Below are 16,677 nucleotides of genomic sequence, written 5' to 3' on the forward strand. Positions count from 1 at the left end.
TGTAACACTGTTGTCTCCTGTTGGAAATCATCCATTGCTCATCCAGAAACAATTTTACAACATTGTCTTCTTTTGGAAACCATTTTGGAGTACTCATCCTCAGACAGTACTATTGTGTCTTTACACCTACATGTATTTTACCATATCAGATGTTGAAGCTGCACAAGTTAGTTATGTGCTTTAACTCTGTACTCAAACAGTTTTCCACCTTTATGATTGCTCTCAAATTTATGGACGGAGACAACCAGAGTGCCTGAAGTAAACCTTCAAACAGTTATGCAACGTAAATGAAATTAAATCTTTTCAACAACGACAATGACAAATCACTATTTAGGTGTATTAATTTATTTTTCATAAATGTAAGTGGATGGGGTGAACTTTGCTTTCTTGTCAAGAACACAGGATTTTAATTTAAGGCAAGTTTGCAGAGCGTCACAATACATGAAGATTTGATCTCACTGTCATGTACTGACAGAGCCACAAACATCAAGATGATTTGATTATATGTTGGTGTAGAAGAATTCTTCAGCAATCTTTCCAATGACAATTACTGTGGAAGGCAAGCAATGGATGCTGTCTGTGATGCCAAGGATTTTCCAACAAACAGAATAGGACTAAGGTAAAAATGGCATCACCCCAAAGTTTGTTCAAGGGCTATTCCAGTTTGTCCAGTTCAAAATTACTCAAATGTGTTTTTGTATGATGCAGATACAGTTGAAACTGTTGACAAGGACTCATAAACTACACAAAACCGTTAGCATCATGCAAAATATTATTAAAAGTTGATGTGAAGATAAAGGTGATAGCAGTATCAAACTACTTGAACCATTCAAGAATCCTTGCACAAATTTCACAAATCCATATTCTACACTTGCTAAAGATCAAAACAATCAAAAGTGGTCAAATTTAACGCATATTTCATAATGAAACTCTTCAGTTGTTAAAAGTACAAAACCTTCAGCACAAGACCTCATCTGTGAGTATTAAAACCAATGCCCTTTATTAGGCACGTGACACTGATTGCGACTTTAAAAGCAGTCAAAGCAGTGAGAGATGGATATGATTTTGCTTTTAGAAAAATGAGCCACGAAGGCTCTGCCACCACCCAAGATAAAATAAAGAGGTCTTCCAGCATCACTTAACCACATCATGCACGTAACAGATCTGACCGACACAAACACACGAAAGAAAACAAAAACACCAGACACTTTCGTAATTCCTCAATCTTTCTGCACGGCAAGACTAACAATCAAAACAATTTATGCACCTTTTAACTTTATAATTTGAAGACCAATTGATTAATTTAAGTGCTTCAGAAAAATTATAATTGTATCCATCTACACATCTTGCATACATGCAAAAATGGTCAAGAATTTTACAGTAGCACATGCACCTTTTTAACTTTATAATTTGAAGACCAATTGATTAATTTAAGTGCTTCAGAAAAATTATAATTGTATCCATCTACACATCTTGCATACATACAAAAAGGGTCAAGAATTTTACAGTAGCACATGCACCTTTTTAACTTTATAATTTGAAGACCAATTGATTAATTTAAGTGCTTCAGAAAAATTATAATTGTATCCATCTACACATCTTGCATACATACAAAAAGGGTCAAGAATTTTACAGTAGCACATGCACCTTTTTAACTTTATAATTTGAAGACCAATTGATTAATTTAAGTGCTTCAGAAAAATTATAATTGTATCCATATACACATCTTGCATACATGCAAAAATGGTCAAGAATTTTACAGTAGTACCAATATTTTCATCACACCATTAAATCTTTGTCTGCAGTGAACTCTTCTCCATATAAAAGAAACTTCTTCAGAGTCCCAAATATGTCACATGCATTTCCGATAATTATAGATAGTGGAATGAAGATTCCCATATTAATGAGGAGTCATGATCAGACACTGACTTGGGTGTCAATAAATATACAAGACTTACACAGACTCTGTACAAGGAATCATAATCAGTCTAGCTACATGTGCATACATATATATATATATATATATATTATACATACAAGATTAACACAATGAACAATTAATCCTCCCCAGCGGGTATTGCATCTTCTAATCGCTTTATGAATTTGAGTCTTAATTCTGTAATACTGTCCCCTTTGAGTTGGTCTTGTGCAAATCTAACATCCACATCCATCTGTACCTGTAACAGATCAAACAAAAAAGGGCATCAAGAGAATAAACTGCTAAAGCAAACCCAGGCTAATAGATATAACCCTTATACTGTAATATCACAAGGCACATGCACCTGATTACCAGTATATCAATTATATCATGTCTAACAAGGCTACATGCAAAATGTTAGTCCTTCTCAACTTAACTACAAAAGTCAAAAGGTCATTAACCTCTTAATAATAATTCACTGATTTATCATCCACTACAATTATTTTACTTTAATTATCCATTTATTTCACTATTGTTTAATGTCATGCTCAAGAGTTATTTATTTATTAATTATTTATGTCTCTTAGCATATGTCATTTATGTCCTAAGCTGTAGTTAAAATTACAACAACAGAGTTACATCATGGTATAAAATGCTTTCTCTGCTTTACCTTCTGGGTGAGCTATTATATGCTTACCTGTATCTTAAAACAAGGCAGTACAAGTATTACACTACAAGGATAAATCATTAAAAGCTGTAGTTAAAGGACAAGCTGTAGTTAAAATTACAACAACAGAGTACATCATGGTATAAAATGCTGTCTCTGCTTTACCTTCTGGGTGAGCTATTATATACCTACCTGTATCTTAAAACGAGGCAGTACAAGTATTACACTACAAGGATAAATCATTACAAGCTGTAGTTAAAATTACAACAACAGAGTTACATCATGGTATAAAATGCTGTCTCTGCTTTACCTTCTGGGTGAGCTATTATATACCTACCTGTATCTTAAAACAAGGCAGTACAAGTATTACACTACAAGGATAAATCATTACAAGCTGTAGTTAAAATTACAACAACAGAGTTACATCATGGTATAAAATGCTGTCTCTGCTTTACCTTCTGGGTGAGCTATTATATGCTTACCTGTACTTAAAACAAGGCAGTACAAGTATTACGCTACAAGGACAAATCATTATTTTGGCAAAATTTCCCACCCAAGTCAGCCAAAAACATTGTCATGTTATATGCCACATTTATTACAGGTCAGGATTATCTCAGCATTATTAAAGGAGCTGGGTTGTGCAGCTAAAGGGGTTAGACAGGTCTGAGTTTTAGAATATACAAAAAGGCTTTCAAACCATCTCTACCAGAGGCCGCCAAATGTGCTCTCCGTAAAAGCATTTCCAAGAATACTACATGGACCCCTGCACACAACTCACCATTTCTAAAGCTCCTTAAGCACACCACAAAGTAAATTGGAGAAGGTAAGGTTGCTGTGCTCCTCTGGCAGCTCCACAAAGTCAGTCAGTGGGTTGTTCTCTATCAGCAAAGAGAACTCATCCCCTGATGGTGACCAGTTACTCACTACAGGCACAATTCCCAAGTACATTTTAAAGCCGATCTGAAAACACGAAATTACGGTTTAATGTTATCTATATGTTTTCATTTGATGGGTGTTTTACGCCGTGCTAAAGAATATTTCTCTTATACGACGGCAGCCAGCATTATGGTGAGGGGAAACTGAACAGAGCTCGGTGTAAACCCATGACAATCTGCAGGCTGCTGCCAGACCTTCTCACATATGGCCAGACAGGAATGTTATCTATAGGTACCTGGAATATCAACAGGGTCACAATACAAAGGTAACCATACAAATCACATTGTGGAACAGTATGCACCGAAAACCACATATTGATGACTCAAAAAATAACTCAAATAACTCAAAATATGCTATACAAGTATTTGCTTATAAGTCAGAAAGTTCGAAGTTTTAAAAACCCTGTACCTACTGTTACTACATACACCTACTGTCATTGTAATTTGGCAGAAATCGAAACCATCCTTGTCCTACCAATACTTTTTTATTCAACAGTGTCCACTACGTTAAAAACACGATCCATCCCAGAGAAAAAAAGCATAGGCCATATAAATGATGGCTTTGAGTAAGACCTTAAATTAAGATCACCTGGTGTGACACACTGTTTGTGGTCCATCTTCTCAGAACTCAGCAGAAGAAACACAACCTACTCATGCAGACAGGGACTTACCTAGACTCTGACATCAGTGGTCATACAAACTCTGATTTACTTTTTTTTCTTGGTGTTTTTATATGCTTGCAATCAGGTTTACGAATGAAGGAGACCACAAATGACTGGAATGATTCACCAACCATCACCAATTACCTGACTTACCTGACAAATTCCTTGACAGCTGCAGCCAAACCACTTCAAATATGTCCCCTCATTGGTTTGATAGTCTCTGCCAGCCAAACTTTAACCATCTTAGCCACCAAGACTGTCCAAACCCAGACAGGGAGAGACTTACCTTGGCTATAACATCAGCTGTCTCTCTGAAATCTTGACATCGCCCAATATTAGCTCTGGCTAGGAAATCCTCAATTAGCCTCACACCAATGTTGTAGCCCCTATAAAAGAAAACTAAGATGGTACCACTCCTCCAGACATGAATAGATAAATTCATGAATCGTGATGCCTGCACAGTTGAAAAAGGTTGAAGATTTACAGTATATGGATTTGTAGGATCTGATAATAAAAACAAGATATCTAGCTGGGCCTCAGATCTAACATGAGTAATATACAGGAGATGTTTTATCACACTGTTATCTGTCAGGTTGAGAAATCTACCTCTTCCCCCTCCCCCCCAAATCACCAAATTTCTGACAGGGACTTTGAAAACATCTGATTGTGACTGAAAACAGCACATCTGCCCCACCCTTCCTTTACTTTTTAAGCCTTCTTATTGCGATATAATTACCTGTAAGAGTAGATCATTTAAGTAAGGGAACTATCATCAATTTACACGCAGTAAGACCTTTTAATTTCTGATCATGACTTAGTATCTAAATGAGAACCCAAGACTTTACTTCCAAGTTTAAAATTGAAAGAGAAACAACAGCAGCCATAGAAATACATACATGTGAGCCCAATACTTAATTCACATAGAAATACATACATGTGAGCCCAATACTTAATTCACATAGAAATACATACATGTGAGCCCAATACTTAATTCACATAGAAATACATACATGTGAGCCCAATACTTAATTCACACAGAAATACATACATGTGAGCCCAATACTTAATTCACACAGAAATACATACATGCGAGACCAATACTTAACTCACATTTTCTCAAGTTGTTTATTGACTTCATCATCATTTTCATAGTCTTTGATCAGCTGGGCAACCAGTGAACCATATGTTAGTGTAAAAAGTTCTCCATTCTGAAAGGCCAAAAAAATGTATAAGAGCTCAAATGAACTTAATACACTTACTGGAAAAAGGCATATGTTTATAAAAAGTGATGACAATCTGGTTATCATGGTAACATTTGAACTGAATAAGAGTGGATTGTGATGCGTCATCAACGATTAGTCCATCCACATGGACTCAGTGTGCTATTTTAAAATTCTGACATTCATTGTAACACTGAGTCCATCCCTGCCTCTCAATGAAATCAACTCACATTTCCAAACTTCAACATGACGGAATCTGTCTAAATGAGGTCCGCGCTGACAGCATCATTTTTATGCCTGCTTGGGTTGAATTAAGATTAAAGTCATGCATGCAGACGGCAAATATAATAGTTTTCTGAAGAATTTCAATGTCAAAGCTAACTTATATTTCACACCAGAGAGGTAGGTCACATGACACTTCAAAATGGCTGTCCCTGGCATGGTGTTCTGTACTGCCAAAGTTCATGCAGTCATTGTTACTACAATGTAGCAAATTAATTAATTTCACTGGTGAGGACTGTAAATTAAGAGGACAGTATTCAACATTCATAAAATTCAGCAGAGGTGGTAAGAGGTGGATTGTGGTCCAACAAAAAAGCCATCCTCTCACCTAGAGATTGCTGATTGAGAAAACGCCAGGTATGAAATTTAACTGAGGTTCTAAGTGCCGATCGCAACATCCTCAGGGTTTTGGGAATGGGCCAGTGTTAGATGTTGTACGGTTAACATACATCTAATTTATTAAACTATGGCGCTTAGAAATGACACTTTACTTCACCAAATCAAACGATCCGCTGTTTGTCTGCCATTGGTTGGCAGTGTACTGACAGTTCAGAATACTCCAGGTGAACAGCTGACAAGATACATGTAAGACGACTGGCACTTGCAAAGACTAGGTTGATACCCTTGTCGGTTACTGCCACATGGCAGCAACCGCACCTTAAAAATCCCCCAAAATACCAAAATAATGTAGGCCATTACATGCATTTCAAAATAGTTTGCTATGGCGAGTGATGAAGATGATACGGATCCCAAACACCACACGATCAAATTGCTGCAGTTTACATTGTCATTGGTAATAGAATAAAGTAAAGATGTACATATATGCATCTACAGAGGCATTTACCACTTTCTTTTGGTCTGTTCCCCTTGCACTTTGTCTGGACATTATAACTTGCGATGTGAAATCGGTTCCGCTAATAACGACGCTTTTAAACACAAGCTTTCAGCTAAGAAAGATATCACACCTCACTGCCATCACCGAGAAACCGGAAGCAGAATCGGCCGTCACACTCTGTAAGATTAAATGTGATTGGCCAAAACTATACGAGTGGCCAATGAAAATAAGTGATAGTGATTTGTCGTCTGCATCAGGACACACTGTTGACAGTTTTCACCACACGTGTCTGAGAGGCTTTCACATCAGTTTCTGTCCAGATGTGATATTTGTGCCAAAATAGGATTAAGACAGTCTGCATTTTGCAGGGCATTCATATTCCAAAATGACTGACTACGCAGAAGAGCAGCGGAACGAAATAGAGGCCTTAGAGGCAATATACCCTGAGATTGAAAGTGAGTCAAAACTGCTTTTATTTGTTCAAACTGTGATTTATGTATATAGTGCACAGTGTCGTGGTCCCACATGTATATTAGTGTCACTGTGCTGCGTGTAATATAGTTTCATCTTTGTAAACCTATACACGGAAGCATAGTGTGCGTGATGATTTAGCTTGATAACGAATATTAATTTACGTCAAATGGTGTGAAGTTATATGTACAAGGGGAACAAGCATCTAAACTAACATGTTCTTTCTGTTTACTTAAATTCAGTTTTAGAAACTCAACCATTTCATAAATTTCAACTTGAACTGAAATCACAAGATGCCGAGGATGATCCAGAACATGCAGGTAAGCGAATGTGATTTTGGATAAAACATTCACCATATGCCAACAATTATATAATAGTGTGAAATGATAATTTATGTACATGTTTGTAGGTGAAATCTAAACAAGGACAGACTGGACAAGTGTCAATATATCATTACCAAAGTGCAGGCTTGAGTGAAGTGTCTTAAGCACATTAATTTATTAAGACAGCATTTAAGCTATTGGCAACAAAGGAACCTCTACTTGTACATCGTCGTCACATGACTGAAAAATTGTTAAATACTACGTGAAACCCCAAGCAATCACTCACTCTACTTGTACTGCGGTATCATCTTACAATAGCCCCGAAAGACTCCAACTCCTTTTCTTATACTGACCTAGCATCGTTGGAGTCTCGACTCTTACAATGTTAATTTTGTATTCAACGAAGGTCCAGGCTGATTGTCTGTGTTATCAAACAAGTATCATGCAAATAAAAGACACTAATCTAAAGACCTGCTTTCCGCACCCACCGCACTGCCACCATACGTTCCTACTCAATTTAGAATAGATTTATTATTGCCATGTAGGTTTCAATGCTATACGCTCCTTGGCGAATGCCACCATCTTCTCACTGCTCCACTATATCTATTCTAAATTGAATAGGGACGTATGGTGGTGCAGTGGGCGCAGAAAGCAGGTCTTTAGATTGATGTCTTTTCTTTCCGCGATACTTGTTCAAAGCATGAGTATGTTGCTTATTAGATGGTCTAACCATGTGAGAAAAAAAAACTCAAAATCCCTACTAGAATTATATATATATTGGTTTAAATGAACAGACCAGGTGTCCCAAATATTAGAAAAATAGGGTATCCAAGTGGAAATGCAAAAACTGCAAGAAAAATAAGAGTAAGACAAAATAATAAAAAGTTAAAGAATCATGTACATCAGTCTCCTTTTGCACAAATGAATCGCGTTAAGTCAGGGTAATTTAAGATTATTTAATTTTTAACTATGCCATATGCTCTGATAAAGTAATAATCTATGATTATTTAGTACTAGATAATGCCATGTAAATATTTTATTTGTTTTGTGATTTACAATGCGGAACACTTTATCTGGGCACTACTTGGTACATGTTTCAGCCACTGCCACCATACTATTTACATATGTGGAGAATTACCCAGATGTGGCCCCAGTCATGGAGGTAGCTGAATCAGAGAATTTGTCAGAGGAACAGGTGGATGTGTTGTTAAGGGTTATGAATGAACAGGTGAGAAGGGAACAGAAATCAGCAAAGAAATATTATAGCTTTAAATAGATGGTCACTTTCTGATATTATCAAGATCTGAATCCCTCCTCTATTGGTGAATGCCACTTATCTCCAGTTACAATTTTTTAGACTGCCACATTCAAAATTATTTCAGCAAGCCGCCTGTCATGCTTTTTTATTGAAACTTACATTGCCTATGTATGTATTACAGTTTGACTATTTGAGATACACAATTCATTAATAAAGGGTCTGCCAAAATGTGGGGCATAGTTGTCTAAAGCTTTCCATGCAGAGTATGTTTGTTCTGATGAGAACATCAGAAGCAGTGCGGTGGATTGGAGAGCAGTGGCACTGAACTGTAAGCTATAGTTTACACTCTGCTTAGCCTATAGAATGGCATTCAGAATGTTGGTTTTGGTTGGTCAGTATTGCCATAAACTACTGAAATAATTCTTCAGCAGATAGAGACTACAAAAAACTATGTGAGTTACAAAATTGTGAAAAAGAAAAATTGATCAAGAGTGATCAGAAAGTGCAGAAGTATTTGTTGCATGACGATGTAATGCAACCTTATACAATGTTTGATCTTTGATCAGGCCTGCTGTTGGAGGGTTGGATTTTTGTGGGGGTTTTTTTTTTGGGGGGGGGGAGTTGTTTTGTCTAAAAATGTCACTTTTTCATCAATTTTTGGAATTCTTGTTGATTTTTACTAACATTTGATTTGTAAAAGTGGCTTTCGTTATTGATACATGTAAATCAGTTACAGTGGATGTCATGCAATCATCTTTTAATTACCATGTTTTGTGGGTATTCCTTGAAGGCAGAGGAGAATGTTGGTATGGTAATGGTGTTCACAATAGTGTCAGCTGTGCAGGAGAAACTCAGTGACCTTGTGGAGGAGAGCAAGACACAGAAACAGCTAGAGGAGGAGAGGAGGATAAAAGCAGAGGAGGAAGCCGAACAGGTGAGGAGGGCGTTGCCAAGACAACACAGGATAGGCTTTGAGTAGATGTTGTGTTATTCTGAAGAATGATTTGAATGGTAACGTGTTAACAGAAGAAGCTGATCTATTGTGAAAGGTGATCCAATGGGCTATTGTAAAATACTAGCGAAAATTCAACTGGATTTGCATTTCTGTGGTAGAAATCTCTGATGTAGCCTCTTGTGTTATGGTGTAGCCTCTAACACAAAAGATAAAAAATTCTGTAGTTTTGTGAAGAATTCGGGTGGATATCACCAAATACATTAAAACGTGTATGGTAGGGTGGATGAACTGATCAGAATAGTCCAGGCAGACTGTATACATGTGCTGTACTTTTCTTCCACCTGTAGAAACGATTTGAGGGGACCAGAGTAACAATAGAAACATTCTTAGCCTGGAAGATGAAGTTTGACGCTGAAATGGCAGAGAAAGACCGACTTCTCGGCATAACTGAGACTACCTCCAAAAAACTTACAGGTATTTTTATGCATGAACAAGTGTCATGTGTAAAAGTTATAAATCTGTTGTAAATTTCAAATTAAGGATATTTGCATACATGTAGAGTACAGTAATATGAGCAGGATGTTTCATTGATAAGTGCATATTAATTACCCTAAATTGCAAAATTCATGTTCTTGTGTTTTGTGCATTAGAATTGATCTAAGGGTAAATGTTAGGGGTGGTACATGTATTTAGTTCAGGTTTTGCATATATGTAAAATATAATATCATATATATATATAATAATATTCCAGTGTTAATGCCCTGCATGTGTGTTAATTACTGTAAGTTACAAACTTCATGACCTTCAAGCCTCACTACCAAATCTAATTTCTGATTACAACGTTTCAACAGCAGAGTTACACCCCTTTGCCCTGATTGGGCACAGTAGGATTAATGGTCAGTGAATATTAACAATGGCGTACCTGGGATGGTCAGCCAGCGACCTTCATATGGTCATGGGATCATGAGAATGGTCACGGGCAGAATTATTCCTTTCTAAAAAGGAAAATTGTGTGTGTCTGGAAACAAAAATCTTAACCTGTTTTGTTTTGGCTTTTTAGATGTTTTTGAAAAGGCCTACATTTAATATTTCTTGGCTGTATATCAGCAGGTTTGTCAGGTACCTGGTGAAGGTTGCGGATTTACTCTGCGCCCTTTGGTTTGTCAGGTACCTGGTGAAGGTCGGGGATTTACTCTGGGCCCTTTGGTTTGTCAGGCACCTGGTGAAGGTCGGGGATTTTCTAGCTCCAGTTTCCCCCAACCATAAACTTGACCAATGTCATTTGTGAACAATTCTTGAGCGTGGCGATAAACACCAAATGTGTTATATAAATATTAAATTAATATATAAATGTTGGTATGATGTTAGTTTATGAGGGTTAAAATTTCATTTGCCTTCTTTTTTTTTCCAGGGAAGGAATTATTTCAAAGAGATGCCACTCTTAATGAATCTGATGTTAAATTTTTACAGGAAGGTGAGTTAGTACCCAACTGTTTGACCTACATACATGACATATAGAAGGTTATGTATAATTGTGATGGCTAATCAGCTAGTGGATGTGAATGCTGAACATTTCCTGTCTGTACAAAAACTGGTCTCGAGCTTCATGAAAACACATCATTCTCTGCTTTACACAGAGGTGCCTGTAAACTATTAAAAATTCTCCTTTGTATTGCCACGGCATCCAGTTTATGTTTGCATTGGAATATTTGGGCATTTAATACTACCACATTGAAATTTGATCACATATCACAAATGTATAGATATTTAATATTCATACACGAAATTCAAATCATCTTGAAATGTCAGTCTGATCTGTCACCCTGACATTTTTCTACTGTCAAGACCATCACATGGTACTGCTGTACTCTTTAATAGCCTTACAAGAACCACTAGGTTATGGAAGCTTCAAACTCAGACACCCAAACTAGATATGGAATGCAAGAAGTTGCCAACATTCAGTAACAGAGGAGGCCTTATTTGACGCTCCACACTCAGACACCTCAGACACCCAAACTAGCTATGGAATGCAAGAAGTTGCCAACATTCAGTAACAGAGGAGTTTTTATTTGACACTCCACACTCAGACACCTCAGACACCCAAACTAGCTATGGAATGCAAGAAATTGCCAACATTCAGTAACAGAGGAGGCCTTATTTGACACTCCACACTCAGACACCCAAACTAGCTATGGAATGCAAGAAGTTGCCAACATTCAATAACAGAGGAATTTTTATTTGACACTCCACACTCAGACACCTCAGACACCCAAACTAGCTATGGAATGCAAGAAATTGCCAACATTCAGTAACAGAGGAGTTTTTATTTGACACTCCACACTCAGACACCCAAACTAGCTATGGAATGCAAGAAGTTGCCAACATTCAATAACAGAGGAATTTTTATTTGACACTCCACACTCAGACACCGAAACTAGCTATGGAAAGCAAGAAGTTGCCAACATTCAGTAACAGAGGAGTCCTTATTTGACACTCCACACTCAGACACCCCAGACACCCAAACTAGCTATGGAAAGCAAGAAGTTGCCAACATTCAGTAACAGAGGAGTTTTTATTTGACACTTCACAGTCAGACACCTCAGACACCCAAACTAACTATGGAAAGCAAGAAGTTGCCAACATTCAGTAACAGAGGAGTTTTTATTTGACACTCCACACTCAGACACCTCAGACACCCCAGACACAGAAACTAGCTATGGAAAGCAAGAAGTTGCCAACATTCAGTAACAGAGGAGTTTTTATTTGACACTTCACACTCAGACACCCCAGACACCCAAACTAGCTATGGAAAGCAAGAAGTTGCCAACATTCAGTAACAGAGGAGTTTTTATTTGACACTTCACACTCAGACACCTCAGACACCCAAACTAGCTATGGAAAGCAAGAAGTTGCCAACATTCAGTAACAGAGGAGGCCTTGTTTGACACTCCACACTCAGACACCTCAGACACCGAAACTAGCTATGGAAAACAAGAAGTTGCCAACATTCAGTAACAGAGGAGTTTTTATTTGACACTCCACACTCAGAGACCTCAGACACCCAAACTAGCTATGGAAAGAGAAGTTGCCAACATTCAGTAACAGAGGAGTCCTTATTTGACACTCCACACTCAGACACCTCAGACACCCAAACTAGCTATGGAAAGCAAGAAGTTGCCAACATTCAGTAACAGAGGAGTTTTTATTTGACACTCCACACTCAGACACCTCAGACACCCCAGACACCCAAACTAGCTATGGAAAGCAAGAAGTTGCCAACATTCAGTAACAGAGGAGTCCTTGTTTGACACTCCACACTCAGACACCCCAGACACCCAAACTAGCTATGGAATGCAAGAAGTTGCCAACATTCAGTAACAGAGGAGTCTTTATTTGAAACTTCACACTCAGACACCTCAGACACCCAAACTAGCTATGGAAAGAGAAGTTGCCAACATTCAGTAACAGAGGAGTCCTTATTTGACACTCCACACTCAGACACCTCAGACACCCAAACTAGCTATGGAAAGCAAGAAGTTGCCAACATTCAGTAACAGAGGAGTTTTTATTTGACACTCCACACTCAGACACCTCAGACACCCCAGACACCCAAACTAGCTATGGAAAGCAAGAAGTTGCCAACATTCAGTAACAGAGGAGTCCTTGTTTGACACTCCACACTCAGACACCCCAGACACCGAAACTAGCTATGGAATGCAAGAAGTTGCCAACATTCAGTAACAGAGGAGTCCTTGTTTGACACTCCACACTCAGACACCCTACACACCGAAACTAGCTATGGAATGCAAGAAGTTGCCAACATTCAGTAACAGAGGAGTCTTTATTTGAAACTTCACACTCAGACACCCAAACTAGCTATGGAAAGCAAGAAGTTGCCAACATTCAGTAACAGAGGAGTCCTTATTTGACACTCCACACTCAGACACCTCAGACACCCAAACCAGCTATGGAAAGCAAGAAGTTGCCAACATTCAGTAACAGAGGAGTTTTTATTTGACACTCCACACTCAGACACCTCAGACACCCCAGACACCGAAACTAGCTATGGAAAGCAAGAAGTTGCCAACATTCAGTAACAGAGGAGTTTTTATTTGACACTTCACAGTCAGACACCTCAGACACCCAAATTAGCTATGGAAAGCAAGAAGTTGCCAACATTCAGTAACAGAGGAGGCCTTGTTTGACACTTCACACTCAGACACCTCAGACACCCCAGACACCGAAACTAGCTATGGAAAGCAAGAAGTTGCCAACATTCAGTAACAGAGGAGTTTTTATTTGACACTCCACACTCAGACACCTCAGACACCCCAGACACCCAAACTAGCTATGGAAAGCAAGAAGTTGCCAACATTCAGTAACAAAGGAGTCCTTATTTGAAAGACATATCAGAAGTTTACATCATATCGTGGATAATGTTGAATCATTGGGCGGACTGAGTATTCATAGTTGGAAGCAAGCATTCTTTCATGGTTAGGTCATCATGATATGACTTAAATACTGTCAAGGTAGGGACAGGTTTAGATGTTGTTTTAGAAAGTGGATCTAGTATTATCGTTAATAGGGATTACACTTTCTGAATACAGCACAGATTCTAGTGCCAGCGTTTCGAACCAGCGTCCTCACAGTCAGGCACCAAATCGCCAGCAATAGATGTTAACTGTCTACACCACTCAACCAACAGGCCTTCTACAAAAATAGAAGGTAGTTGACCGGTTGACTTTACAACGAACATACGTCTGACTCTGAGGACACTGGTTCAAAATCCACAGTGGTCTCAGCCAATTTTAAGTACTAGAATCTGTGCTGTATTCAGAAAGTGTAATCCCTATTAATGATAATACTGTTGTCAAGGTAGAGTAAAGCCCAAAACTATTAATTCATTGTCATCCTAGGGAGGTTTGTGTTAATTGCTTTGGATATGGCTTCATTTGTGACATTTGAATGCAATTTAGGATGTTGTTGTTGTTTTCAACATATACACCATCATGCATCCTCATTTGTAATATTCACTGTAGTTCACCGAGGGTTTGGTAGGTAAAAAGGAACTTTCAGAAGCACATGATGACATAATGATACTTTTAATGTCAAAAACTCTTAATATTCATAATAAGGGGGATAAATCAGTCAAAAAGATCAAGCAAAATATGTCACTGGAAAAATGCTAAACTTTAGGTGACATAAAGTACGGGTAGCCTGGTTCCGTGGCTTAACATAGACCTGGGTTTAACTGTTTACAGAAGGAGAAGCTGTGGAAGTTGATGAGTCATTATTCCAGGATTTGGATGACCTAGAACTAGCTGATGAAGATCTAGAGGATGGGTGATTTATTAAATATTTAAACCATTTATGTTAAATGATTTTATACACACAATTGCTTGTACCATATTACAAATAAATCTCTCTCATTAAGATAAACATTTAAATTGTTGTGTCTGTCTTCTGGTAACGATTTAAGCAGGTTCAACTGTCAAAGAGAAATAAATTCATTTCTCTATTTTATTTCTAAAGTGTATCCTGGTACATTCACTGTGAGGAGTATGGAAGTGTCAAAACATTGAAGTACCAGGTAGTTGAAACCTGAACTGTGAAGAGTACAGAAGTGTCAAAACATTGAAGTAACAGGTAGTTGGAACCTGAACTGAGAAGAGTACAGAAGTGTCAAAATATTGAAGTAACAGGTAGTTTAAACCTGAACTGTGAGGAGTACAGAAGTGTCAAAACATTGAAGCACCAGGTAGTTGAAACCTGAATTGTGAAGAGTACAGAAGTGTCAAAACATTGAAGTACCAGATAGTTGAAGAGTTAACTGTGAGGAGTATGGAAATATAATCTGTGTTGTGTAATATAATTACTGTGTTGTTCCCGAGAGCTGAAGACAGAGAGAGTATATTTTGTACTGGTTATCATCAAAATTAAATGAATTGGTCATGACTAGACGTTAAGCCATAATCATTTCATTCGTTCTATTTTACACAAGTCATCAGGTTGCCCTGGCCTAAATCTGTCAAAAAGTTTTCCAAAATTCTGAACACACCGAATCGTGAAATCGTTACTCTGTATCAAAATAAATTGTATACAGTTCATATTTTGTATAATCCAAGTTTTTGTTAACAGATCAACAAATTGTTGAATGCATTGAACCTAAAACAACACTATAGAATTCTTAAAATATGTCCAAAACTTCACTTCAACGGAAAATTAATCACCTCAAAAACGTCCAGTTCTAAGCATGTCATTTACTGATATGTTTTTGTTTTGTTCAAGTGATTCTTTTGAAAAAATATTAGTGAAATCCATGTTTAAAGTTGAATCTGAGTCTAAAAATACAATGGACATGCAGGCGTGAACTAATTCTCTGCTTCGGACAATGGAGCTTTTGGTGTATCCATAGTGGAGAACAGAAATCCGGTTGTGACACAACGCATTCACCGGGATCATATCAAGAGAGTTAAATGATTAACGCGCTCGCACGTCCATCAGCAGGAGACAGCTGTCGAATTTATGCATATTCGCAGACATCATACACCAAAACAGGGCTCCGTAGCGAGTATTAGCAAACAAAATGAATCTGTATTTCGATGATAACTCAGCATGGTTTTGTTCTTCGAAGGTCATTTTTCTGCATGAGGTAGCCATACCTGTCTAGAGGCAGAATGCGCTTTGAGTTCATTAATCTGTGTAGCTATTCCTGTGTGATCTATCAACTCTCTACAGGTAAATTGACACTCTTGTCGAGGGACCCAATTTACAAAAAGTATATAGCGTTAAGTGCACGTAATTACCATGGTAACAAGTGTAGCGCAGACGTCATGGTAGTTGCGTGAACGTAATTATAACGAAACGAGTTTCTGGTAGGACTTAATTAGACCTTGGCTAGTTCTGTACCACGCAGTTGCTCGTAACTATGCCAACTTTGTCGTGTAGGTAGTTACGTAGGCCTGTACACGTAATGTGTAGGCCATTATTCATGTAACCATCCGCCTTTTACATAGCAAAGAACGTGTAAGCGACTTCAGAACTTTAGTCTCCTTTGCTTTTCTAGAATTAGAACGCAGGGCAAGAAATTAGAAAACTGTATCATTTCATGAAAAGGCGTGTGAACAGGACCCGTTTAACGTGTGTTCAGC

At 37.9% G+C, this 16,677-nt stretch overlaps 2 protein-coding genes across 2 annotated transcripts; one reads left to right on the forward strand and one right to left on the reverse strand.

Annotated features, from left to right (window-relative positions):
* Nucleotides 1-336: 336 nt before the first annotated feature.
* LOC135482204 (trafficking protein particle complex subunit 3-like) lies at nucleotides 337-6,664 on the reverse strand. The gene is given in 6 exon segments (XM_064762076.1): nucleotides 337-2,177; nucleotides 3,364-3,380; nucleotides 3,383-3,545; nucleotides 4,469-4,568; nucleotides 5,293-5,390; nucleotides 6,529-6,664. Coding segments are annotated over 6 exon segments (540 nt in total). The 5' UTR covers nucleotides 6,571-6,664; the 3' UTR covers nucleotides 337-2,057.
* Nucleotides 6,665-6,797: 133 nt separating this feature from the next.
* Nucleotides 6,798-14,942, forward strand: LOC135482208 (RWD domain-containing protein 1-like). Its single transcript, XM_064762081.1, has 7 exons — nucleotides 6,798-6,974; nucleotides 7,233-7,310; nucleotides 8,414-8,541; nucleotides 9,362-9,505; nucleotides 9,874-10,000; nucleotides 10,938-11,000; nucleotides 14,788-14,942. The coding sequence occupies exons 1-7, from the start codon at nucleotides 6,905-6,907 to the stop codon at nucleotides 14,871-14,873; spliced, it is 696 nt and encodes a 231-aa protein (XP_064618151.1). The 5' UTR covers nucleotides 6,798-6,904; the 3' UTR covers nucleotides 14,874-14,942.
* The last annotated feature ends 1,735 nt before the right edge of the window (nucleotides 14,943-16,677 follow it).

Source organism: Liolophura sinensis, chromosome 1, assembly GCF_032854445.1.
Source record: "Liolophura sinensis isolate JHLJ2023 chromosome 1, CUHK_Ljap_v2, whole genome shotgun sequence".
Taxonomy (NCBI): domain Eukaryota; kingdom Metazoa; phylum Mollusca; class Polyplacophora; order Chitonida; family Chitonidae; genus Liolophura; species Liolophura sinensis.